General features: G+C 43.3%; 1 protein-coding gene across 5 annotated transcripts in view; it reads right to left on the reverse strand.

The window, feature by feature from the left end:
• Window positions 1-913: 913 nt before the first annotated feature.
• The window catches only part of RIPOR2 (RHO family interacting cell polarization regulator 2), a 72,213-nt gene continuing 45,681 nt past the window's right edge, over window positions 914-27,445 (reverse strand). For 4 of the 5 annotated variants that reach the window (XM_082046587.1, XM_082046589.1, XM_082046588.1 and 1 more), the window contains 14 exons: window positions 25,490-25,533; window positions 24,307-24,432; window positions 22,216-22,364; window positions 20,957-21,086; window positions 18,215-18,904; window positions 15,425-15,609; window positions 13,436-13,604; window positions 11,518-11,653; window positions 10,419-10,580; window positions 9,282-9,440; window positions 8,047-8,249; window positions 6,460-6,543; window positions 4,405-4,495; window positions 914-2,550 (listed from right to left, as the gene is read on the reverse strand). In XM_082046587.1, the coding sequence (XP_081902713.1) occupies window positions 2,450-2,550; window positions 4,405-4,495; window positions 6,460-6,543; window positions 8,047-8,249; window positions 9,282-9,440; window positions 10,419-10,580; window positions 11,518-11,653; window positions 13,436-13,604; window positions 15,425-15,609; window positions 18,215-18,904; window positions 20,957-21,086; window positions 22,216-22,364; window positions 24,307-24,432; window positions 25,490-25,533 (2,429 nt within the window). In that variant the 3' untranslated portion in view covers window positions 914-2,449. The remainder of the gene's footprint in view (window positions 2,551-4,404; window positions 4,496-6,459; window positions 6,544-8,046; window positions 8,250-9,281; window positions 9,441-10,418; window positions 10,581-11,517; window positions 11,654-13,435; window positions 13,605-15,424; window positions 15,610-18,214; window positions 18,905-20,956; window positions 21,087-22,215; window positions 22,365-24,306; window positions 24,433-25,489; window positions 25,534-27,445) is intronic. The other variant, XM_082046591.1, reaches the window with a different exon arrangement.

A 27,445-nucleotide genomic window follows, 5' to 3' on the forward strand; every position in this document is an offset into this window, starting at 1 on the left:
GGAAACTACAAGCAAGCTCTTGACAAGGTACTATGTATTACAGGTAGGAGCTCTTGACAGATATGGGAATATAAGAATATTCACACTTTTAAATAGTGTATGTCTCTTGCTGATGCTCTGGGATGGGTGCAAGAGCCTGCACAGACATATTGGAGCAATCAGAGAAGGAACACAGAGGGCACAGTCTTCCCTTTGCTTCCAAAATAGCATTTTAGTTTACAACTGACATTTTAAAAATTAGTTTTGGTTCACCTCACAGAGGTACAACTAAGAGCTGTCATTTTCGCTGTAGTTTCATCCCTTCTCTACTTTTCCTACTTTTGTGGGTTGGTGTGTTTATTTCAATCACTAAAATAGTTTGCCACTTACACCCCCCCCCCCCTTGGCCAGCAGAAAGATGAAAATAAAAGAGTTGTGCATATTAAAGCACAAGCAAGTATTGTACCAGTTCTCCTGCAGCACAAGAACTTGCAGTTCTCTGCCCACCTTCAGGCAGCAGTCCTTGCTACATACATGTAGCGAACATATATTGTTCGCTTGCTCTAATATAGATGTTTTTGTAAGATCTTAATGTTCTAAGTCTTAGCAAAGTTGATAGCGTATGAAACACAAATCACTTTACCCTGTAAGAAATCTAGCAGGTGACTTCATAGAATTTATATAATTTTTTTGAGATTGTTGTGAAGTCTTGTCCTGGTGACCAGGCTGGAAAAGATAAATACTCCCTACAAGGCTTTTCCTTTATTATGATTGAACAACTCCCTAATGGTTTGTCCCAAATCCAGCTGCAAGTATGTGGCTCTTGCTGAGTCATCTCTGGAGCTGGGACCTACTTCCATGATGTCTGAAGGTTGTATGAGCCTCACAGTGGAGAGGTTGCTGATAGAGTGACTATACATATAGACTGATGTGCTTAGTAGTTAAAAAATAATCTTTATTATAACTTAAATGTGATAGGAAATATGGTGAGTACAAATGCCACATAACTAAATGGAAAAAAAGGTGGGGGGAATTGAAGTCTTTACAAAAGGACACCTTGGAAGAATTCAGCTGATGGAATAAGCACGGTATAAAAACCATGACATGGTTTCACCTTCTGCAAAGAGCCTGTATCCTTCAGTAACAAGTAAGCATTTTGAACTGTACAAAATGTACTTTTTTTAAAGGAAGAATATATATATTTATAAATATACAGATATGTACATTGTTGTAACATTCACAGTAGAAAAAAAAAACCAACCCAAAACAAAACAAAATGACCCCTGCCTGCCAATGTGTTTGGCGCACAAGGCTTCCTTTTGATGTGAATTGTTTGCAATCTTTTCTATGTAGCCTATGCAGATTTGGATACTTTAATTGACATCTAAATAGCATTTCATGCATAATGAACACAGTACAGGAACACTCTTCTGTTAAATTCTATTCACCTCCTCTGTTAACTTAAGGCTCGTAATCAACAGTTTGAAGCACTTGGCTGTCTTTAATCCCTGCAGTGAGGGGGGGAACATGTTCACTTCACCCTCTGTTTATTACTCCCTCCCAAGTCCTCTTCAGCTTGTTCTAGTTCTTTATATTGAAATCACTCAATAGAAGCTATGATTCACTAATTAGAGTGTATGGAATCCAATCCTGCCTGCGACTTACAGGACCAAATGGCTTTGGGGACTTGTGCAATTAGCTGTATTCACTTCTCTGAATAAATAAATGTGCTCTACCTTTTCATTTAGTTTTTGGAAACCTATGTGATTGTTTGATTCCCCCTCACAAATCTCTGGATTAATGATGGCTTGTTGGTGGAGGGCAAGAGAAAGGAAATAAAAGACCAGGGGAGGCATTTAGAATGAGTCACCTAAGTGACACCTTTCAGAGTTTACATCATGCTGTTTCTGGAGGCAAAACTTGAAGAAACTTGCTATGTATTTCATTACTGAGACAAAACTGAGAAAGCTGAGTGGTGTTCCCTGCTTGCTGGTGTGTTGCTGGGGTCACTGCATGGCAGCAGACAGCTCAGGGTTGAAGAAAAAGCATCTTTGCAGTCCTGCTTAGGTGGCTTCCTGCTTGTACTTGTTAAATACAATATCACACACCTCAGGCTTTTGTGACAACTTCAAGGAGGTAAATGTAGTAGTAAAATATATGAAGATGCCAAATTCTAGAAACTCACAGAAGTTTGTTGAGGCCAAATAAGTGCAATTACATTATTTGCTATGAATCAGTCACCAAAGTACAGTTCCTCAGCGTCCAACTGTTCCATCATGAGCTGCAAAGAGAAGCCAATAGGAACTCTTGAGCTGGGTTTTAGATTTTGCTTTTCCTTAAGAAGTCTGTAAATTGCTACATTTTGGGACACTCTCACAGAATTCTTCGAAGTCTTCCTTCTGCTCCCCACACTGAAGTGCAGCTCCTTCCTACTTGAATGACTGTGAAATGTAGGCAGGTTTTTTTTCACCTAAAAAGCTGTGGCAGCTTCGGTTCCACGGCGGCTTCCAACTTTAACAAATTCACGGGGAAATTTGTCCAGCTGTTCGTATGCCAGTCTCCCATCTTCACCTGAATGCAGAATGTTAAAGCATAATAATGTGTTATATCATTGCACAAGTCTTGTAAGGAGTGCCTGAGGGAACTGGGGCTGTTTAGCCTGGAGAAAAGGAGGCTGAGGGGAGACCTTATCGCTGTCTACAACTACCTGAAAGGAGGTTGTAGCATGGAGGGGGTTGGTCGCTTCTCACAAATAGCAAGTGATAGGACAAGAGGAAATGGCCTTAAGTTGTGCCAGTGGAGGCTTAGATTGGATATTAGGAAAAAATTCTTCATGGGAAGGTTGTCAGGCACTAGGACAGGCTGCCCAGGGAAGTGGTGGAGTCACCATCCCTGGAGGTGTTTAAAAGCTATTTAGGTGAGGTTCTTAGGGACATGGTTTAGAGATGGACTTGGCAGGGCTAGCTTAACAGTTGGACTCTATGATCTTAAAGGTCTTTTTTTCAACTTCAATTATTCTATAATTGCCCTACAACATTTAATATACTGGATGTTTTGCTGTTAGAAACTACTGATCTGCCAGTAACTTCTTTCCCTGTTTAAAATTTCTTATATTGAAGGCAAATTCAGAAATTACTGGGAAAAATTTAATGTGCTGTGAATGTTCGCATTATTTTTTACATTTTGTCTTGTAGTTTGCTTGTTTTATCTAGAGTACAACAGAAGCAGGCATGGCTTGTATGATTAGAAGACAGTATCTGTACACTTGTCTCAGTAAACAACCTATGAAGGTTTGCTTGTCAAGGTCTCAGCTGCAGCTGTGATACACTTGAGACAGATGAGGTTTACCCACTTCTACTTTGGACAGTATAAAGTTTCCCCACTTCTCGGTTCCTGGCACTTTAAAGAAGTGAGTCTAGCCACATCTTTACTAATATATTGCTGAAAAGCAAGAAGCACTATGTTTGTGAAATGTAGCTATTTGTGTCTCTCAGTTCCTTTTCTCTTAGGTACTGTCAGTGATAGGCACCTGCAGATAGCATTGAGCTTAGTGTGTTGAATTGGCCATTAGAAATCAAAACGGTCTCTGTATGTCATCTCAAAGAATGGCAGTACAGTCTTCCAGAGCTTACAAGATTGTCTCTGGGCTCATTGTTTTATAACCTGAGCAATAACACGTCCAGCAGCAGAGTGAATTCCTGCTGAACCGGTGAATGTGAGTACATTTGAAGAGCTTGCCTAACTGCAGTTACAGATGGACACACAAACCGTGGAGTGGAAATTCATGCTTAGCCTAAAGGCCAGATAAATACAGTTTTTCTGTTCTGCTGAAGTATTGGGGCCTTGAAGCTGTGCAGCCACATTTGCAGTCACATACTGCTATGCAGCCAGGTTACAGGTTAATGAACAGGGTATCTGTGGTCTCAAGGACAAATGAAAGTCAATACAAGGTGCCTGAGGTACTGTGTCAAGGAGGATTTGCAGGCTGGGGTCTGCCCACATAAACATGTAAAGATCATTTAGATTCAGTGAATGCTTGGCAATGCTAACGGCACTACAGGGGTGATGGGAGGGGATCCCCAAGAGGAAGGTGTATGATAGGCAGCATGCAGTGTGCCAGTCCTGTCTCCTCAAGGCTGCTTGGTGTTCAAATTCATTATGAATTATTTCTGTTTGTCAACTTCTCCTCTGCTATTCTTCCTTTTGTACTTCCCCTTCCAGACTCACACAACTCTATTTCTCTCTTTTTGGTCCATTTTCATTATTTTCAAAATGATTTATTTCTAAGAATACATATTTTCTAACCTGAGTCTCTAGGTGAAGTTTTGTTTTGATTTAGAGTCTCACGTTTGTCTAACTCAGGTGCCTTACGTGCTGCCTTGTTGAAAAAGAAAATCAAATACTTCTCTAAGACAGGCAACTCACCAAGTGAGAGCAGGGTTTCAGACGCCACTTTTCTGATCTCTTCGTTGTCAGACTGGCAGAGCATGACCAGCATTTTAATACTCTCAGCAGCCTGGGAAGTGCAAAGAGAACCGCATTAGCACCGCATCATGCACCATGGTTTTATTTCACAGCCTTGCGCGGAAACAGCGACCATCCTCTGTATTGCCCTTCCTACTCCAAGGGGAGGGCCTTGGTGGGGACATGAGAAATGACATGGACCTGTTGGAGAGGGTCCAGAGGAGGCCGCAAAAATGATCAGGGGGCTGGAACACCTCTCCTTTGAGGACAGGCTGAGAGAGCTGGGGTTGTTGAGCCTGGAGAAGAAAAGGCTCCAGGGAGACCTTAGTGCAGCCTTCCAGTGCTTAAAAGGAGCCTGTAAGAAAGATGAGGACAGACTTTTTAGCAGGGCATGCTGGGTGACCAGCCCTCTCTCTTAACCACGAGCTCCTCACTGACACCTGCACTCACTGACATTTCCACATTTCTGCCTTGCCTTTCCTATTTTGGGAAGAAAGCAAGGAATAATCCTGTTCTCTCCTACAAAACTGTCAGGCCTTTGGGAAGAGCAGCTGTCAGAGTGTCTCTGGCAGGCTATTTAATACAATAAGAGAGAATAGTGAAAGGAAGGGCAGGTATTGTGCTGGTGTGGCACACGGAAGATGCTCTGAGCCACAGAGCTAGGATTTGCGTGAGCTTTGTCGATCTGAGGGGCTCAGGTGAGGTCTAGAATACTCCAAATCAGGGCTTAGCTACTGCAACCATTAAATCTCGCCACCCCATCTCGAACATGGTCACTTGTGCTTGACTCAGGGCAAGACTGAGGTGGGTGTCTACTGATGACTACAGCTCAAACACTGACATGAGTGATGGGGCCACAGCAACGCAGACGCAGAGTGGGACCTGGTGCAGCCAGCGTGGTTTGATGTGGATGAGGCTGCCATTGGGTTAGCTCATCCACAGACACCTCTCAGTCAGAGCATTCCCATTCTTGAAATAACGTTTGTCAGAAAGGCTTCAGCTTTTTATTTGAAGATCCCAAATGGTGGAGGTCCTTTTCCTCGCTGTTTTTTTTTTCAGCAGCTGCCATTCTTACTGTTCGAGATGCATCAGGGCTACAATGCTCAAGTTAGATGTGTCTAGCACCAGTTCCCACCACTGTTTCCCAGTCTGCCTTTCCCTGAGAGATCACAAACCCTGCTGCACCCTGCATGCAGCGGAGGTGTAATGCCCTTCACCGTTGCCTCTGTGAGATTCCTGCCAGCATCTTGTTTGGGGAAAATGGTTTTTCTGTATTTAAACAATACTGGATTATGTATTGGATGATATCATTCTGTCTGGGATAAAGTTACATTTTAGAGATGTCTTCTCCAGGGACCAGTTTTGAAGGAGAAATAGTCAGTCTGCAGTAGGTTTGTCTGACGGAACACATTTTTTTGGCTCAGTGTCCCATACCAGCTGGTTTTAGGCGACTGCTGTTTCCCATGGCTCTGTACAGCCAAAACAAAAGCAGCGTCTTTCCTTCCTGTCATGGGAGTGCAGAAATGGTACCAGACACTAGCTGAAGCTGTAGCACCCAGATGTACCAGCTATTTGTCCATATGGTTTGTAGTTGCTGCCTACAGCCACTCTGTGTGGCGTCACAAAATGAGCTGCGACCTGTCTCTCTCTTCTCCCGCTGAAAAACAGATGCATTACAGCTAATTTTATCCTGAGAGAGGATGATCTTTTCCCCTCTCAGTCAGTACTCTGCAGATGAATATTTTTTTTCTCTGTAGCGTGGAAGTAAGTCTCCCCAAATCAATATGAGAGGGAGGAAAAAGCTTTGTCATCATCGTAGAGCCTGGCTGTTTCTGAAACAAAGATTCTAAACCATTCCCAGACAGCACAGTACCTGTAAAAGGATGCAGTGCAGCAATACAAAACAAAAGCACTGCTGCCACTGCTATTGTAATTTCTATTTGATTATTTGTACCTCACAGATGTCCATTCTTTAAAATAAAGCCTAGTGCCACAACTGAATTCCTTTTCTCTTACCTTGAGGTATCTTAGAGCCAAACAAGCTGCTTTCTGCAGCTGGAGGTTGGGCTGGGTTAGTGCTTCACAGTAATAAATCAAGGCCTGAAAACAGATAAAGAAGCAATGAAAACATTTCTGCCTGTGTGGAGCAGAAGGGTGAGTGTTGAGACTGCTAAGCCAGTAAAGAGAGAGGGATTGCAGCCCACCTCCCTGACAGTGACATGTGGGACAGAGATGCACAGGTAATGTGGTGGGATCATTCCCTACAGCAGATCCAGGCCAGGCTACTAGGTATAGCTCACGGGGAGTATGAAGTCTCAGGCCAGATGTAGGTGACGAAAAGTTCACGTTAAAGTGAGAATCACAATCTGGCACCCTTGAAGGCCTTTCTACATAAATCTTCAAAAAGCTTTAAATGGGCCTTAGAGTTTAAATAGCTCAAAAGCTGACCCTTGAGATGATCTCTCTAATGTAGGGATAGTAGTGAATGGGCTGGGATTGGACCCCAGAGGGACTGCAAATAACTATTACAAGGATATTATGAGCTGCTAAACCAGTTTATGGCTTGGTCCTAGAAATTAATAGCTATTACTGAGTGAACAAAACCAGCACGGGCAGCAAATCTCGGTGGCAGTCGGCTGCGCAATGAACTCGTCTGCAGCGTAAGGCTGCACAGCGCCCTCATACAAGGCACCTTGTGGTCTGTCCTGCAGGCAGTGAACCAGGTATCAGCTACACACACCTGTCCCAGGAGAAAGTTATTTTTTCCCTGAGATGCTGCCTCCTTGACAGTGGGGAGGGGGAAGGATGGTATGAGATACCAAGAGGCTGCAAAAATGGAAGATGATAAGGTGAGAGGGCAAGCAAAGAGGAGACTGAATCAACAGAGAAAAACAGCAAAGAGTGAGCTCCTTTTTCTCTTCCTTCTTCCTTCTGTCACTCTTCCAGCTGCATTTTCTTTCACTCTCTCCTCACAGGGAACAAGAAGGATAGTAGAGAAAGCTTTGCCATGAAAGGGTAGAAGCCAGCTCCTAATTTCTTCTTATTCCTCTTCTCCCTTCTCTTTAATTTCTGTGTTTAATCTGGCCCTGCTTGTTGCCTTTGGTATCTGTGATCAACTCAAATCTTAGACCTCACAGCCGAGCTATGTTCACCCAAGGCAGACCATCCCCTCCAGAAATGATGGGAGGTCCCATAGATGCCAGCCTTCTTTGGAAATTAAAAAAAAAAATCTCAGACCTATGTCTTTGCATGTTGATGATGCTGGGGACTGTTGCCTTGAAGCCTTGTACTGAAGCCAAGTCTGAAGCAGGCCAGCAGAAATGCTGAAGTGTGGCAAATAGCTGGAGAGCACAGCACTCAGTAAGTACTTGCAGAGTTTTAGTTAGTACGTGTTTAGTGTAATGACAGGTAGAAGGAGACTGGCATCATGACAGAAACAGACCTGGATATTTGCAGGAAAATTAGGCAGGAAATCCCTCAGGATCAGTTTAAATCAAGCTTGGAGCAATTATTCTATATGTGTAGACATTTGAGACACTCAGGCAGAAAAAATGTCATGATGATACAGGTCTCTTATGTGATAGGTGATTTTCTGCCACTTACCTTCTCCCTGAAGTGCCTGTTTTCTGCAGTAGCTGTCAGAAGTGATGCCACCGTCTCACTGACTTCATTTTTATTTTCATTGAGAAGTAAAGCCAAAGCTCTCAAAACTTCTTGCTGTGGTGGAAGGTTGTTGGAGTTTATTTTGGCCACATTTTGCTGCAGTTTTCCATCTTTCACTGACTGCAGCACTTGAATCACAGAGGCTAGAAGTGCAGGAAGAAGGTCCTTGTTACTTATTTTAAATTCTGTGTATTTCAGACTGTTCCATTCTCTGCTAACAAGCATCAATTTCTACTACACACACCAAGGACATGAAAAATCCCCATCTGAGCAATTCCCTGGATCCAAATTGCAGTGTGTCTACATGGGGGATTGTCTGGGCCAGTTTCTCAGATGTTCTACCAGAAGAGGAGATGAAGAGATGGGCTAGGTGGGGCACTTAAGCCTGCCCAGAGTTAAGGACATACCTGTCAAAATGTCACTTTCTGCTGGCAGATGTAAGTCTTCTCTAGAACAAATGAAACCCAGTATTGTCAGTGTATTTTCTTCCAGGGCATCTTTGCAAGAGCTTTTCCTAGGCAGATTGGTGTCTTCCACCGAACGCCATGGCTAATGTGTTTCAGAGGTGGGCTGAAGTGCCTTTTTCTTTCCAGGTTTTTGAGCAAAAGCTCCCCAGTATGCCCAAATAAAAATGAAAACAAGGCAAGGTTCCTCAAACTCCCTTTCAAATAGGAAAGAAAACTTGGCTTGCCAGGGATTGCAGTCTAGCATGCTCTGTGGAGCGTCTGCTTCTCGCTTTAGCTGTTGGTAGCAGAGCCTGCCAAACATTGAGATGCTGTGATCCCATGCCTTTGGAGAAGATCTCAGCACTTCAGAAGGTCTCTCCATAAAGGATGGTGAAAGACTGGAACATCATCCAAGCCATGGGCACAGAAAACTTCGCAGACCTTGGGTCCAGCCCACCACTATCAGCTGTTTTCTAAAAACTAACTCTTTTAACATGTTTTCTCATTCGAATATGGAAATAGAAATGTCTGAGGGTGTATCTGCATCAGCCCCTTTCCCTTTATATGTACAACTGTTCAGGTGCATTCAGACTTAATATCCAAGGCACTTTCTTGCCTCCTTTCCCCACTTCTTTTGTAAAATCAGCCTCAGGGCTGAACTGATTTGTGCTGAGCTCAGAAGGACACCAATGTACTCCCCCATTAGCCATGAGGATTTAGATATCCTACCTTCTTTTGCGAGCTGCAGCAAATAGCTTCCAAGGTCATTAACACTGTGGCTGGCAAAATAGTTGTAATACTGAAAGACGGTGATGATCTCAGAGGACATGCTGGAGTAAAGGACAGGCTCTGTCCGGTCCAGGATCTGAGACACCAGGATCCTGAAGACTGCAGGCACCGCAGAAAAAGGGAAGCGTCAGAGAGGGCAAAAGCTGCTGGTAAAATGCCACATTTCCACTTCAAAGACAGAAATAAACATATTTGCAAAGCCAGATGCTTCCCAATGTTTCTAACCTCAACTGTGGTTAGAAGCTAGACAGACCTTCTCCCTGTCTAGCTCTCATCACCAGAGGATATCTTTGTAAGGATGAGCCTCTGCTAGTTTATGGATGGGTAGTGCAGCTTCCTACCTGATACAGCATCCTTTCTACCCAAACAACGTCCTGAATCGCTAAACAGGTATCCACATGCACTGCCAGTTGCATCTCCACACCACCACTGAAGCAAGGGAGGTGGGCCCAGACACAGGATTTGGCTTTATTTGTTTTATGCTCCTGCATGAGCACGTGGCATGCAGAAAGCCAGTTTGAGTCACTGTCTATGAGAGATGTAGTGCAGAGCAGGAAGAAAAACACTATCCAAGGCAATGCAGGTGCCCACATCTGAGGAAGTCACCCTACATCCCTGCTCTTGCCCAGGGAGAGCTGGTAAATGTGGTAAATCTCACTCCAAATAGGAACCTATATATTCAGATAGACTCACTTGGTTGCATATTAATTCCATCCCAGTGAACTGTAATGGGGAATGGACATTACACAGACACATAAAATTAAGTGAGAGGATTCCTACCTCACTGAGTTACTTACAAACCTGTATTTGGGAAAAGACTTATTCCTGATTAGCTCATAAACCTTTAAACAATCTTTTGTTTTCTGCTGACCTCACCTTTTTGTCCTATTCTGATCTTATTATTTTGGGCCAAAACTGTTTCAAGAGTTGTAGGGTTAGTTTTTGAATGAGATCTTGGAGCCGTGGCAAAACAGATCTCCAAGGGGTTGGAAAACAAATGGAAGATTGAGTAAAGCCCAGTATACAACTCTTCTCCATTTTGATGACCAACAAATTTTTTTTTGCAGCACTTGGTACCTGTTTCTGCAAGTCCTGGACACTCCTCATTCACAGTGGTGGCAAAATTGATATCCAGTTGCTTCATCATCTTGTCTGCAGATGTGTGATACACTCCTGAAGGGCCAGTACACTTCATCCAGAAAGCCAGCAGTGATAGTTTCTTGTGAAACTCTGGAATAGCTGGAGGAGGAAACAAAATGAATAATGAAACAAAGCCATGCTGGACACATCAACTTCCAGAAGAGAAAAGGTGGTAAGAGTGGAGGAAATCTCACCCCAGCCCAATGATGGACAGTTGCTGCTTGGTGGGTCACCCTGTGCCATTACCTTCACAGAGCATGACCATGGGCTCACCCCAAGCTCATAACATGTTTTTTTTTTTCTGTTTCCCCTGGTAGGATGTGAGAAAATTTACTCCTGATTCAGTTCTGGGCACCGACATCTCATCCTTTTAAATACCATGAAATACTAGGGGAATCCTGCAAGTGGTCTGCACAAAACTGGACTCTGTCCCAGCACTGCTCTGTGGCCTTGAGTAAGTCACTCAATTTTGCCTCAGTTTTCTGATACACAAAATAAATAGACCATGGTATATTTACCTATCCTGCCAGAGTGTTCACAAGAGTAAGTAACTAAGTGTTTGTCAGACTCTTTCAAAGTTTTAAAATAGACACAACACCACCACAAATATCTAATAGATCTCCACAGAGATGACTAAAAATAGCCTTTTGGATAAAGTGTTTGAGGAGATGTCTTATGCCTCTGATAGTACAAAGGCAGATCCTGCCTTCCTTAGGAAAGAGAGGCAGATTTTGGCTCTTCAGAGATGGCAGCATCCCCACCCCACTGCAGCAATGACCTCTGTGCATCTTCTGTATATCAAGCAGGATAAGTCCTTTCTCTTCTCACCTGCTTATTTCTGGATACCAACACTGCAAATAGAATAAGGCCCCTGACCAACTCTACTCACTGCTACCTCTGCTGGTAACTGTGAGTTGACCTGACTATGCTGGCATCTCCTGCAGCGATGGTGAGGTCTGCACAGCGACTATTTTAGCAGGCACACATGCCCAAACAAACCCTTTTTAAAAATAAGCCCCCCTAACTTATCTCTTACCATCAGTAAGGGAGGCGATGTTTCCCAGGTTCTCAGTGGTGATCTCTGCAATATTCTCCATCACAAGGATCTGCCTGGACAGCTTATCTAGGAGGCCTCTTGCCACAAATGGTGTTTTACTGGAGAATACAATTTGCTGATGAAGACAGATGGGAAGAGAAGAAGTCATTGAACAGAAACAAAACAAAACAACAAAACCAAACCAACCAAACAAAAAACCCCACCAAAACAAAACAACAACAACAACAACAGAACAAAAAACTAAACCTCAGAAGAAAACAAAAACCTCCAAAACACTTTTGGCACCCAAATAACTGCAATTGCAAATTCATTGTCAGAAACCGTGGGATCTCCTTAACTTCAAAAGTGTTTTTGTCTCTTGGAAATTTTATTGTCCTGGTTAATACCTATTGTTGCTCATATCTTTAACATCTACATTCAGATCCAGGCCTATTGAGTATCCAAGCAGCCATCTGCATAAGCTAATTTCCAATTTATACACTCTGCAAAGCTGAAGGAATCCATTTTCATAAGCCTTAAAGCCAGAAAATAATATTAATCTGACTTTCGTACAACATATGCCATGGACTTTGAGGACATATCTGCGTGGAGGCAGACCACAGGTCATTCTTTCTCCACTCCATTTCAGCTCTGATCAACTACTCAGGTGTCTTTATTAATTTGGTTCTTTATCCTTGCTAATACTCCCTGCTGCTGACATCTGCATTTTCTTCAGCATTCCATGTAAATATTGTTCATATCAAATCTGCTCCACGTGTGGACGTAGTTCAAGTTCGCCTTCCCCAGCTGCATATTTACTGTGTACTCTTGTATTTAAGCCAAAAACTTCCCTTTTTCTCATACTTGTGAGCCAGCAGAGTGTCCAGCTCAGCACTAAGGGTGCTGGAATAAAACTTGCTCTGTATTGTTTCAGTGGGCCTTTGGGAAAATAAAGCTAATTACATCTAAGATGGAAGATCCAAATAATTGCAAAGAGGAAGCTGCAGTATGTTTAGATTCATCAGGAAAACCATGATGCCTTCACTTGCTAGAATGGCTTGCTGGAGGGTTAAAATTACATTTTCCATGCTTGGGCTCTGAAAAGAAACCCTCTAAAAGGTTGCACTTTTTAGTTGCGTGCACGAACAGACAATTTTTATGTCCCGGGGGGCTGTCATGTGCTGCCTTCACTCTGTGTGCTGCAGACAATCTTTCCAGCTCACATGCAGAAATTAGTTTCTGGTCCTGAAAATCACAGCCTTGTCTGGGGGCCACGGGCTTCTCTTTTACCTCTGAAGACATGGGCTGCCTTAACCAGGGACTGATCTCACTGAGGACATCTCAGTGAAGCTAGTGGACATTTGTAACCCAGGGCTGGCCCTGTCATCTGCTGCACTGCCCATCAGTCCTGCTGGGCAGCACCTGCAAAATTCCCTGTAGTTTGCAGATCAGGTCTCTGCTGTGAGATGGACCAGTACAGAAGTGATGGAGCATTTTCTAGTGTCACCTTCACCCCATCATGATGGCTGTCTCAGCCACGTGGCTCACTGCCTCCCATGAGCAGCACTGGTTTTAAATAAAAAGAGGGGAGATTCAGGCTAGACATGAGGAAGAAATTTTTTACAATGAGGGTGGTGAAACACTGGCACATGTTGCCCAGAGAGGTGGTAGATGCCCCATCCCTGGAATCATTCAAGGCCAGGCTGGATGGGGCTCTGAGCAACCTGATCTAGTTGCAGATGTCCCTGCTCATTGCAGGGACTAGATGACCTTTGAAGGTCCCTTCCAACTCAAACTGTTCTATGATTCTATGATTCTATCTGACCTTGTCAGCCTGCTCATACCCTACATCGCAGTCACACTAGTGCCTGCAGGGAAGATTTTGTAATACATGCCCTAAATGAGCTAGATCTGGTACCTGAATGAGCTGTGTGCAATACTGCAAGTGCTTAACTATCGTTATATCGAGGCTATCGTTCCCTGTGGTCAGAGGCAGAGGGCTGCCAGCCACACTGGTGCCCACACCCGTGTCCTCGGTGAGAGCTTCACTCAGGTGGCCTCTGGCTTCTGGGTGCTCCGTCCTGTAACTGGGGAGGGACAAGGGAGTGAGGTCAGTGCAGGGCCCACTGCCGCGGCCAACACACAGACACACACACGCTCACTCAAGACAATGAGCAATGAGAGCAGCAAAAGAGCTGAAAGCAGCCAGAAACCTCGCGATGAACACATCATATCACAAAGGAGCAGTGCTGCCCTGGCCGGGCATGGAAGGGCTGTCCCTACCACGGGACATGGTCTCTGTCCCCTGACCAGTCTGCACCCAGCCATGCGATGCCCTCCCCAGCAGGCCTTGTTACCCCCTGGTTACTGTCGCTTGGTGGTGACAGTGTTTTCTCCCACCTGTTGGCAAATTATCTCCCCAGTGCTCTGGATTAAGCACCATTAGAATTTGTGCCATTCCAAGCACCCAGCTGCTAAGAACAGCTCTGTGCTTTCAGTGTCCTCCTGGTGCCAAATTTAATACTCATTGCAGAAGGAAAGGAAAACCACTGCTGGAGTAAGAGACATGATGTTTTCATATGCTGTTTTAGGCACAACGTGTACAGTTTACTTTGCCAGTCATTTCTGTAAGAGCGTAAAGCTAGTTTCACTGTGTTTTGAATCATTATTTCCAACATTGTCTTCTTGCCCAAATGGTCCTCCCTGTGTTTAAATGTAAAGGCTGAGGTCAGTGTACTTGGCTGCAAGTTCAGAAGTTTCAACACTTGCAGTCTTTACACCGAGTCACACACTTACACATCTAAAAATGGAAGTGTGAATCTACACTGTCCGGGGATGAGCCAGAAGGGAAGAAAGGAAATTTTAACTTCTACTTTAACTGAAAAGATTTCATTTTTCTAAGTTAGCTTATAACTAACTTAAATTTTTGCTGCTTAAGTTAAATTTATGCTAAAGCGCCTAGTTAAAGCCAGATCCTTAAATCAACGCAGACTGAACTGAGCTCAGAGTGCCAGTTTAGCAAGCAATGCAATTTTCCAAGTTTTTCTTTCCACTAAGTCTTATTCTGGAAAGAGGATATGCATTGAGATGATGGGACCTGCATGATGGTTGCTTGTTTGCACCCAGAATTGTTTTAAACAAGCCACAATAAGCTGTAAGAAGTACAGCTTCCTAGTTGGAAAGTGTGGGGTGTGAGGGAATGATGTTCTTTTTTCTCCCAGCTCTTAGTGCCACTTCTGTGGCTGTTGGGCATCGTGCCAGCTCTGAGGATGCAAACACGCTTTTAGGATCTAATGATTGAAACACAGCATCTTAAGGTCACACGACAATGGCAGACCACGGCACAAACACCACAGCATTTTTGTTTGTTTTTTTTTTCTCTCTCAGAAAGACCAGAAGTGATGAAAGAAGGGCAGGTAACACGCAGGGCCATGAACAGAGTACCAGTCATCACTCTTACATTCCAAAGGAAACCTACACCATGCTGCTTAAATCTGGCCCTGTGTTATTGTTACTGACAAGCTTAATCCACTGCAAAGACTCATTCGGCTAGAGAGAAAAGACAAAGGGAGGGGGGAAAAACCACAGTGGAATTAGTAATTACATCCAGAGAAATCCAGGTCCAAACCTATGTCAAGGAAGAGGCTCTGCCAGTATTGATGTCAGCTTAATTTAAGTTACGCTTTTCCTTTGGAGGACAGATTGCAAATATTTGAAAATGAAAAAAAAATTATCCTGGAAGCTAAAGATTTTTTATGCAGCAGCACAGGGAACCCTCTGACCCTATAACTCATCAAGCATTAGTCAGTCTTCCTTGAGTAACGTGTGCACCAGGAACTGCTGTTAGCGACAAAGAGCTTGGGTATCAGTTTGGCATAAGCACAGCTGGCAGTTACTACAAACTTACCTATTCTTCTCAATCTCAGTATCTGAAAACACTGAGTCTGCACCTCCTCCACCATTACAAACCTCCACACCACCACCATCCTCATCATCAAAGTCAGAGGTGTTCAGGAAATCAAAGCTTTCTAAAGCACTTTCAACTGTTAGACTTAAACTGGAGGACCTGCTTCGGCTTACTGCTGGCTTGCACTGCAAAGGCAGAATGAACCAATGAAAACCCCAGATATTAGCTACTACTCAAAGAAAAGGAAAAAAAAAAAAAAGGATAAAGCTTAAAACTTTCAAATTCTTCATTTTTATTTTTAAAACTTAATTTTATTGGATGTTTCATTTCAAACCTTCATATTCATAGCATATACAATCAAAGCCTGAGAAGTGGAAAACCCTTCTCTTCCTCCTCCCATCCCCATCCTACCCGCTTTGTTCCCCAAAAGAAAACCCTCAAAGGCAAAATTTCATGTGTTTTGTAGAAATGAGGAGTACCTCTTGAATCCAAGTGACACAGCTTTTGGCATCCTCCAAAAGCAGAGATGGCAATTAACACACTGGAAGTTGGAAGCAGAAGGCACATTCCATAATTACTTTTCTAGTTATATGTATCCAATGGCACTATCAGATTTATTCCAGATGTAATTCCAACTGAGCTTAACCAGGGATGAATTTGGTGCCATATCTGCAGATTTAAACATGGAATGAGAGGACTCTTGTGGCCTTTGAAGCCACATGGCTTATCAAGGAAAAGGCAATCATGTGTTGGATTCCTAGGTGACAGAGAAAGTCAGTACAATAACTCAGGAATTAACAGTGCTGGAGAGGGAGAAGCCATGGCATCTCACTGCTGGGAAGAAGTGTGATGGTAGCCTTGCTGCTGCTGTCGAAAGTATCAAAGGCCTTGGTCCCATGTGGCAATTCATCCAGACTTGCCCACAGAGCTGCTTCCAGGGTCACCTTGCAGGATTGAATGTAACTTGAGGGATCACCTCCATCAGTTTGTGCAGTGACTTCACTATGTGACCAGAAACCACCAGGAGCCACCACTGCCATTCCACAAACTGCATCTTCCAGGCCCAGGCGAACGCCAGGACTTTGTCTTGGCTTGTAGAAAGAAATGCATTGACCTCCAAGTTCAGACTTGGCACCTTACCCTCTAGAACTGAGGAGGCGTAGAGTTTTGTGTGCAATTCATTAATGCTGTAATGGTCATACATTAGCACTTAGGATGCTTGACACCTTCAGCTGTTTGTGTAGTCAGCAGCTGATCAAACATCACGTCTGTGACACAGATGGGTGCTGTATCCCACTTTCTCAGCAGCACCGATGATTTTAGCTACCATTTCTTTCAGGGCTGCTAGTGCAGCTTCTTCAGGCAAAAGCAAACAGCAAGATGTGGGCTTCTCCTTTTTTCTGCCCATCTGCTACGGCCAAGAGAGATTTCTTCAGCCATAGCTGGATTCCAACTCAATCTTTGTGCATGGGTAGCCCAGCAGGGCTGCTGGTGATGCTGAGCGTTGGTCTGCAAGCTGATCAATAGGCAGCACACGGACATAAAGCACATCTGGAAAAGGCATCATTCTCCAGTGTGCAGGAGTCCCACATGCACACATCCATTCTCTCTCTTCCCCTGCATCCCATGTCTGTGCCTTTTAATTTCTGATAAAAGGAGTGTAAATAAACAGTCTCCATTGTCCCTCTGCTTTTTGGATAGTTGACCTCTTTGTACAAGCTGCAGAGCAGCCAAGAAGTTAAAAAATGATAGCAATGGTAGCTTTGCCTGCTCAAACACCCTTGGGAAATAATGCAAGAAACAGGGGCTGCAGGCTGTTGAAAAAGCATTTAATTTGGGAAAGTATCATGCAGCTGCAAACACCAATGGAAATGAAGATGTTAACAATGTTTCTTTGTAAAAAGATAATGCTGAAGGAAAAACGCTTCCCTCCTTCCTCGTCAGCTATGTTTTTAAATGATGAGGCTTAAATGATTAGCAGACCAACTTGCATATGAATATGAAGCATTTGAAATGATTATTGCCCATATAATACTCTTTGCACAGTAATGCGTCATGAGTTATTATTCATGAAGGAGATATGAGTCACAGTGATCGGCAGTAAACTTATTAAAAACACACATGCAAAACTCTTTTCTTCTTTCTATAATACCTTTCAACATGTTACATCCATCCTGGTTTAATGACAGGATGTTTCTCATTTTAAAAATGGATGGGGGAAAAGAAAAAGTCTTGGGAGAAGCCAGAGTAATGTGAGGATGGCAACCTTCAGTGAGACTTGTGCTTCCAAATCTCTGGCAATTTAGAAAATTCAGCTTCTGTGGCTACAAGGCCTGATCCTCAGCTGGTGTTAATTTTGCATAGCTCCATGGAGTTCAGGGACAGTATGCTAAAGTACACCCACTGAGGATTTGACTCATAGATTTTAAAAACAGAAGGCTGGGTATAATCTGGTCTCCACTATGGCACAAGCAAGGGGTTCACAAGTGGTTTCTTCACAGAAGGTTATAATGTAATAACCCCTCTGCCACTGCACCTTTTTCTCTTTCCCCCAGGTTCCCAGTAGATGAAAAGATCCATTGCTTGAGGATACAAGGCTATAGAAAGCACCTTGCAGACAAGTTTAAAAATGCAACACTGTGACAGGATGCTCCAAGCAGGAGCAAATCTACTGCAACTAAGGAATTTTACTGATCTCCAAAAAGCCTACTTCGATGTTTGTAAGGCAGGGGAGGAGATTCTACCTGCTCAGATTTTCTTTACAGTAGTATTTTCCAAAAATGTACTCACTTTTAGGATGTCATCCAGATGCATCACTTCTTGGTCCAGGTCCTGAAACTCTTTATACTGCTCTTTATGTGGCTCAAGAGCTAAGAGAAGCCCTTGCAAGGCTTCTTCAATGCTTCCATCGAGATAAGACTTATACCCTTCTGATTCCCCACTAATGGATCCCTCACACGGCAGCTTCTCTGGGGTCACGGGTGCCTCTGCCGACGTCAGCCTTTTCACCAGCTGCTTCGTGATGTTGCCCTCGTAGGTATCCAGCTCCACAGGCTTAAGCTCCGAAACTTCATCCGTGTCCTGCAGCAGAGACACCGGGACGCTTGTCTCTATAAAGACGCGATCGCTCCCAGCATCAGAGTTGTTTTGGCAAACATCAGGAGCTGCCCTTGGGGTGACCTTGTTCTCAACCGCTGCTCCCTCTCCCTGGGACAGCAGGTCCTTGGGCTCAGCAGCAGAGTCTCTGCGGGAGTCGCTGCTGCTGCAGTTCAGGCTTGAGCTCCTGGAGGACTTGAGGGCTCGGTGCTGGGTGGGGGTGGCAGTGATGTCAGGGCTGGAGCTGACATGAGCAGAAGAGGACTCTGCTGTGTTGGCGGGGGGCATGTGGTCTTTGTAAGGCAGGTCGCCAAAAGTGAAAGAGAGAGGCCTCTTCTCAGTGGTGGCAGTCCCGTTCTCAAAGACGTCATCTGGCAAATTCGACTGAAAAGGTAATGAAGAGAGAAAATGCTTTTCATGTAGCCATGGAGAGAAAAACAATAAAGTATGTGCCCAGGAAACAAAAATGCAAGGAGAAAGATTAGAGAAGCATTCAAGACTTGAGATATGGGAAAAATATTTCAAATCCAATTTCTGCTTTTATCTGGCATGGGTCCTGATTTCAGCAGGAAAACTGCTGCAAAACCCAAGCTCAGCATCTCTCTGTTAAGCAGAGAACTCTAGGAAGTGAGTCCCAGAACAGAGACCCAAATTCTGCTCATCCCACCAGATTTCCTCAGACAGCTTTTCCACTGTACTGCTCCGGTTCCTGTGGCATGTGCTTTTTAATGGGGCTGTACTTTAACCACCTTGGCTGCATTTTCATGTCCATTATAGTTTTCTGTTGTATTTATTTTCTGACTTCTAAAATAGCAATCCCTAAAATTTAACACAGTTTGCTCCAAAAGTTTCTCTAGTGTCATGGCACTTTAATGGTGATATTACTATGCTATTTCTTTTCTGTTGAAAGTATGTTCTGTGTATGGCGTGGGTATCTCTAATAATTGTTGAATGTGAGTTACACAGGAGTCCTGTTGAACATGTGTTTCTGCTGAAATGAAACAGAAGAATTTGTAGTGGTGGTGTATTGACCAGTACATTGATCATTTAGGAAGAAAAACAGTGTATACAGACCCAAAAAAGATCACAGCACATATATATATATTTATGTTCATCTCTCTGACTGACCTATGGGGAAAAATCACTGTAGGAGTCACAACCTGCCTATCTGACCTACAAATCTCACTTTGTTAAGTGACCAACTCATGGAATTGCACAGCACAGATGAAAGGCAACTACTGTTTTGCTGACAATTTGCTGGAAAGAACTGTAGGCATTCACATGTTGGTATGGTGCATAAGATTAAAATGTCCAAAACTTGCAATTTTTTGTTCCCAGCACTATTAGCAGCTTTTTTCCCTAAACAGTCATTATACTGAAAGGTTCATTTCTTCTTTTCCCTGATGGGGGTATGCTTTTAGCATCTGAAAGTCATGTTACTAGGCAAATGTATAACACCAATCAGTGTAGCAGGTCATTTTTAAGTATCATGCTGACTTGTATTCCTGCCCTGCTCTCTGCCCACAGATAGTTGGCTTCTGATCATTATCCCTGCAGAAACCAAAAGGAACTTTGATTTAATGTGAGCAGCATGGGCTCTCACAGTCATGTTCTCTCCTCTAATCAGTCAGCAAAATGAGTGAGTTGCAACAGAGAACAACACAAGAAGCATGCGTGGGGATGGAGATGCCACACAGGGACCAAAAACACCCTTCACCAAACCAAATCCAGGACTCACATATAGCTCTAGCCTTGCTTTTGGGCTTAGCCTGAGCGATGGCAGGTCACTAAAAGAGCGACTGCGACGAAGCTTGTCAAAGAAAGTGTCTTGCAGAGCATCTAAGATTGTCAACTTTGGCCTGTCTTGCAGGGGATGCAGCCATTTCTTCAACAGTTAAAGCAAACAGGGTGTGAGGGAGGGAAAGTTAAAGGAATGTTTTGTAGCAGAGTACTAAATTACAGGCATGGGATGCAGCACTTGTAAAATTCGTATCTGTACAGATGGCCTATTCAGCTTAATACACAGTCCTGATTAAGCATTCAGAATCTGATTCATGCAAAATGTAAGAGCACTCTGTCAATATCTTTGGTACAGGGGCAAAATTGACCATGGGATGCATTAAAAATACTAGTTTTAGAACGGTTGCTACAGTTACAAAATCAACACACATTTCAAAAAGATTATTCAAGTATTATAGCAGTCAGGCAAGAAGAATAGGTATGCAATAATTGGCCATTTAGTTTTAAAGATGCCAGGATCATAGTCACATTTTAGGATTAGCAGCTAGGAATGCACTTGCTTTGTAAGTATTTGTATGGGTAACCTGCTGGAACCAGGGGAAAAAAGCTTAGACATGTAAAGCAATGCAGCATTTGCAGTGTTTCAACTGCTCTAGGGCTTCTCATTACGTAAACATGAAGGCAAACAGAGCTTACAAAGAATGAGTGGTCCTTGAAGGTTGGCGTTTCTGGAGTGCCTTGGCTGTACATGGACATTCTCCTCTGGAGAGCAGATGCCTTGCTCACATTTCCTGTGGACGGGGTCAAATCTTCAACATCAAAGGGACTACAGGCACACAAGCAGAAAAAAAAAAAAAAAAGGTTGTTAGGCTCAGTGAGAAGGAATTTGAGGTCCATGGAAAGGATTTTTGAAAAGGTCGTTTATTAGCACATCAAAACTTGGAGGTGGCAAGTTTTTTAGCAGAAGTGTTTAAAAGAAAATGTCGTTAATTAGACACCAGGCTCAGAAGCGTGTTTTTCAGTTCTGATAAAAGTATTCTACTCTCAGAAATCGTTTATGTAGCATAGTCTGATGCTATTCTTCTCACATGGAAAGTATTCTCGGATCTGAGGTGACAAGTGTCACACATACTAATGAAAAACTTGCTCTACTATTAATAGAGCTCGTTGTGTTATAAAGGAAATCAGTAGCTGTTTTTGCTGGCTTTATGTTTATTGCATTACAAGAAACGGCGTACGTGACTGTAAAAGCCAAAAGCATCAAAGCTTCTTGAGGAATGACAGTTATTGATTTTGTTAAAGTGCCATGAGAATTGTGTTTGGATCCTAACACCATCAGCTCATCTATGTTGACCAACACAGATAGAATGATAGAATCATTTTAGTTAGAAAAAACACTTAAGATCATCGAGTCCAACCATAAATCTAACACTAAATCATGTCCCTAAGCACCAGGTATGCAATGGACAATGCTGGTGTTCCCACCACCTTCATGGCATGTGAAGCCCTTTTAAGCCAGTATTTAAAGATGGGCCAACTTCTGCACTTGGCTATGCTAGTGTAAATCCAGAGCAACCTCACAGAACTTCACACTAATATTAAAAAATTCTAATGAATATATGACAACTCAGTTATGCCGCTTTCTTGAGCTTGGAGAAGAAGTATACACTTCAGGCAATTCTATGATCTCTCATCCCTATCTGTTCCACATGCCTCATGGTGTCAGTACTCACCACTTGTACTGTAACAGCTAAACCTAGGCACAGACCCATTTGCCACAGGTAACCTGTGGCTGACCATGAACTAATTCTCATCTCCCAAACTTGGGCCACAATTCCTTCCCCATCAGCCTTAGCAGGGAGCAAAAAGTAGAGAAGAGACCACATGGACGTTTTCTCTTTGGTTTAATTTTTACAACTGCTTGACCCAGTGACCAACCAGACAGCTCTACTTACTACCAGGTGATTTCAAGATTCAGCTTTATTGTGCCAAGGTCGTTAATGTCTACTGCAACCACCTGAGGCCGAGCTGCAAACAGGTCTTTTGTTTCACAGGTAACACTTCCCACAAGGATATGAGTAGCAAGGCCTTTAACTTCTGTGACCTGCAAGAGACAAGAACAAGATACATAGGACCACACAAGGCATTGCAATCTTTAATTACAAAGCAACGGTTTTGATTTTCTGACCTGGACCCCTTGCTAAAAGGCTTCCAAAATAGGGCTATGTTTGTTGAATTTTCATCACTTAGGGGAAAAATCAGATTTATTTTTTGAAATAAATATATAGTTGCATATGATCATGCTTCTGTATTTTCTTTATGCTTTTATGAGTGTCAGAAGAGAACAACCATGCTGGCTCAGACCAAGGGGATATCTGGCCTTGGTATTTAGTCTTTTGCAGCGACCATAAGCAGAGCCCAAGGGGAGAGTAAGAAAAGGTAGAGCATATCGGATGTTTTCCCATCTAATACTCTCTCAGTAACTGACCATTTTCATGGCAGGCAATCTCCTGATGTAACTGGACTACTTAGTAATTCCCAAGGGAGCTTGCTTTCATGTGTTCGTCTCCTGTAATTCTGAAGCCATGTAATTGTTTGCATCTATGATGGCCTTTGGTGACGACTTCCACGGATTTATTGGCAAGGAACGACCTCAGTATGTTTTTATAGTAGGAGCAGAGTAAAGCACTAGTGACGCTTACACATATATCTGTCTGAAAATTCAGAGGGACAGTTATAAATGCAGCTCCAATACACAAAGAAACCTTTGGCTACTTGCTTGAAAGTTATGTGGAAGTCTTTGGAGAGAGTCCAAAAGGGATGAGAATATGCACATTAACCTTAATAGTACTGGGACTCACATTTGTAGCTCTTGTGTACTACAAGAAAGGATTACCTCCTAAACTTCCCTCTAAAAATTGTGGTGTTAGATTAGGGAGAGTGAGTCATCTTGTGTCACAACTTGGCTGTCTATGAAAACCTACTGTCTCGCATATTTGGGATTATTTTGTTGGTGGTTTTGTAATTGCTTGCATTTTTTTTATGAAGGTTTTGTAGTCTCTAAGGGGGACATTTCACATGAGACTTTCAAGACACTCGCCTGTTTAAGCTGCCTTAGCAGGGACACCTGGTGTAATTATTAGCAGCAATTTCTAGACAGGGGTCAGGGAATGGATATCTCTGGGTTGGAGGTTTGTTGGAAGGAAAGCACATGAGCGCATGGACCTTCAGCCAGCAGAAAACTGTGTGGGGAAGCCTGGAGTAATGAGGGGATGAAGCAGTGGTGGAAAGACTCTGGTCTGGGAGGAAAAATCACTGCTAGGAGTTACAGAAGCTGTTCTTTCCCTGGGGAATAGGGTACAGACCCAGAAGAAAGCAGAAGCTTGCAGGCTTTAAGAAATTTTGGGAACTGCTGTGCTTTAGGAACTGCTGTGCCAAAAAGTCAGAGAGGTTTTTCTACAGGCCCCCATCTCACTGTGAGCAGAAACCTCACAGCACTGCTACCTCACACTGTAGCACTGCCGTTCTGTGCAGGATGGTGGGACTGGACCTCAGGGCTTTTCCAGCTTATGCCCAAATGGCCCCTACATGTGTTCAAATGAGAGACCTGTCTATTTCTCCAGATCAGCAGATGCTGCTCTCTTATCTGAGCTGTATTAAACAAACTCAGCAGCAGTGGGATTTTGGGGGTTTGGGTTTTGTGTTGCTGTTGTTTTCCTGAATGCTGTTAGCAAAACAGGTTCATAGTATTCGCTTGCTTTGGTGCAAATAATCTGAGTTGCTGGAGAGCAATGTGAGGTAAGGCCTATGTTAGTATGGCTATGACACCAGTCAAGGCAGATTTAGGACAACCTCTCCCACAGGACTGCCCAACTGATTACAGTCTTGTAGCATCCAGATTGGACAATTCTAATAGCACTTCAGTAGGTGTGTTGGAAATACTAATGATGGCTCATTTCCAAAGACTTTAATGATGGTCTGCTGTGTTTTTGCTGATGGCACACAAGAAGGTAGGTTCTTGACTCCTGCCTTGTTTGCATGCATACCTTAATGGAGATCAGTCCAACAATGAGAGGGAGGAAAACCATTTCTTCTCCATCCCAGCTTTGCTTGCCATTTACTTCTATCTTGCCTTTCAGTTTCCATCGCTGGCGACCATAACGCATGAAAATCTGGAAAAGAAAAATCCTCTTATTTTCTTAAGAAATCTGGTCCCTTGATGCACAAACACCAGAAACAGAACAGGGGAAAGGGTCTGAAATAGGTTGGAAGAGTCAGTGGCGCAGGTGCTGCCAATCTGCTTCCCATCGAGCCAGAAGGAAAAGGTCTGTCCTGCAGAACCTCTGCCTCTCAGTTCTCCTAATGACTCCTTTGGACAAGGCACCCCTCACCCCAGCTTTCACTATCATGTAATAGATGACTAATAACAAAGAAGCTGCAGGAGTTTTAACTGTCTTTACAGGGAAAGCAGCAGTGGGGCAAGCAGAAGATTTGTGAGGGGCAGGAGGAAAGTCCCTGTGGCCTTTCCTACACCTACAGCTCCTGCACATTTCCTGCAGGGTTAGCTCAGTTCTGCATAAAGCTGGAGGCTTTCATTTTAATCCATCTCCAATTAACCTGCTCTTGATGTACTCCACTGGAATGCTGCAGTGACTGGAGATCCTGATGTCGCCTCAGAGCAGGTAACATCTGGGTCTCAAGAAATGATTCTTCTACGTCTTTCTGCTATTCTGCTTTATGATGAAGTCTAAGCATTCAGTAAAGGATGCTTGCAAAGACTTGTCCAATTTGCTCTGAGTGCATGGGATGGGGCATACACTTTTTTTCCAGGGAAATAAGAAACATTTATCATGAATAAGACAGTGAGAAGGAGACACTTAAATGATAAGCAGGTTTTGACTTTTTTTAACTTTTTTTTTTTTTACTTGTTTGTTTTAATATAAATTTTTAGAATTAAAAAAAAAATAAATAAAAAAGCTTGTAGTCCTTTGAATAGCCATCATCCAGTGCTCTGAATGTAATTTTCAGGTCTTCTGACAGATGCCCTGACATAGGCAGACATAAAAAGAACTACAAGGTTTTTCAGAGCATATACGGGGACAATAATAGCTGTTTCTTGGGGTGCTGATGTGAAAAGGCTTTATTCATTGCGAGGTAAAAAGCAGCAGAAACCTGCCTTCCTTTTGATTCTTTCTCTATTAAGCAAACCATAAACCAACCCAGACATACCTCGTATTGATCTCCTGGGCAGAGCCGAGCAAAACCAGCCAGACCTGAGGAGGAAAGACACGGAGGGGCTGTGGGAGGGTCTGGGCTGCCGAGCACAGGGGTGCCCAGCAGCAGGGTGCAGTGGGGTGCCCTGGGGCCACCACCGCTACCATGCTTGGACAGAAGAAAGCAGCAGCCCCCCAACAGCCACTCCCCAAGATAGGTTTTTAATCCCCCTCTTACTGCTGCCTTAGCACCCTCTAAACCAAGATTGTACCCCCACCCCACAGTATTAATTTTCTTTCTCTTTTTTTTTTTTTCATATAATTCACTGGGTTGTGGTTTCTTACACATCAAAAACTTGCACTTTCCACCTTTTTTTTCCTACAACAGCTCAAACTATTCTGTAATAGTTATAGAAAGAGAAGAAACAGCTCCTTGATGTCATCTGGCTTCAGAAACCCAGCTTCGCACCCCTGCTGTTGTGAGGCGTATGTGAGCTGCTGAGTACCATGTAGTGCTTGCTGCCTAACACTAATCAGACCGAGCTATACATTATAACACAGATTCCTTTTTAGCACATCTTAATAGAAACACAAGAGGGTAACCTGCTGTTTGGCGTTTCCATGACACTATCATTCCCTTACCTGCCTAGTTTCTTTCAATTGTAAATACATCAATAAACATGACTGACATCTGTAATAAGAGATTTATCCTCTTTCCCCAGAGGAGGAAAACTAGTGTAGCAGAGCACTTGTGGTATATGTTTGCTTTTTTTAGTTGGTTGTTTAGTTGTGGGGGTTTTGTTTTGATTTGGTTTTTATTGTTGTTGTTGTTGTTGTGTGTAATTAGTTTGTTTTGTTTTATTTTTGTTTTAAGGTAGGACAAGATGGTGGTATTTCTATGTTGGCACTCTGCATATAAAATGGAAAGTTTCCCGGGGCTTGTGACCATCCTGAAATCCCAGGGAAGTTACCATTCCTCTCCTGGCCTTGTGACCTGCTCTTCTACAGGACACAAATGGTTGTTTATCACTAACCTAATCCCCTCTCTCCACAGAGGGAATCTCTCCTTTCTCACAGAGCTCCTCAGTAGCTACCTATGGTACTTGTTTTGGTATAAAAATTCACTTGTACCAGCTGCTACAGCACTACAAGCTTGCAGGGCAGGTTTGTCTGTCCTGCACAATCCATGCTCTTAACAGGACTCAGCTTTGCCTGCATAAGCCTAGAACTATGCTTGCAGTCCTGCAATGCCCCCCAAAAAACATTCTGAGGACACATACAAAGCCTGTGGCAGAGAAAGGAATGAAAACAAACTTTCTGGGGTCTTTGGGCTTCATCTATCCTAAGATGCCATGACTGAACATATATGAGTGAGTTAAAATCAAGGCAAGTATGATGAAAAGCTAGTGTTGGCTTTATTTACTGGGCTGAATTAGTCCTGTTAGCTGGACTGTAGGAACAACTAGATCTCTGCATGCAGTCATGGCCTGTCCCTGTGATCTGCTGATCATCCTCTTCCATTTCTTTGACCAGAAAAGAGTTTTCTTTGCTCATCTTACTGTTTAGCAGAACAGAGAGGCTCTTGCTCAGAGCTCATATTACCAATTCCTTTCTAAGTTATTTACTGTTTATAAATAATTTAAGCTTACTAGCAATTCACTGCTGCTTCTCTCTCCCCAGGCATGCTTTTATAATTGAATTTGATCTGTTGGGACATCACTGAAAGTATCTGAGGAAAATAAAAGGCTCTTTCTTTGCTCAGCGGATGGGGTGGAAGGGGAAAAACAGCTTAAAACAACACATGGACCTTGTATGGAGTGGAGGTCTGTGAGCAGTGACTGGCCCAACCAGGCACCGCTTTGGGTTGATGGACATGGAAGGGAGAGGTGAACCTGGAACTGCAGCGGTAGGTGATGGTCAGGTCTCCACAGCCTGATGAAGAGGGGGCTAAGATTTCATGGAATAGGTACTT

The sequence above is a fragment of the Streptopelia decaocto genome (assembly GCF_964273445.1).
Source record: "Streptopelia decaocto genome assembly, chromosome: 2".
In the NCBI taxonomy this organism is placed as follows: Eukaryota; Metazoa; Chordata; class Aves; order Columbiformes; family Columbidae; genus Streptopelia; species Streptopelia decaocto.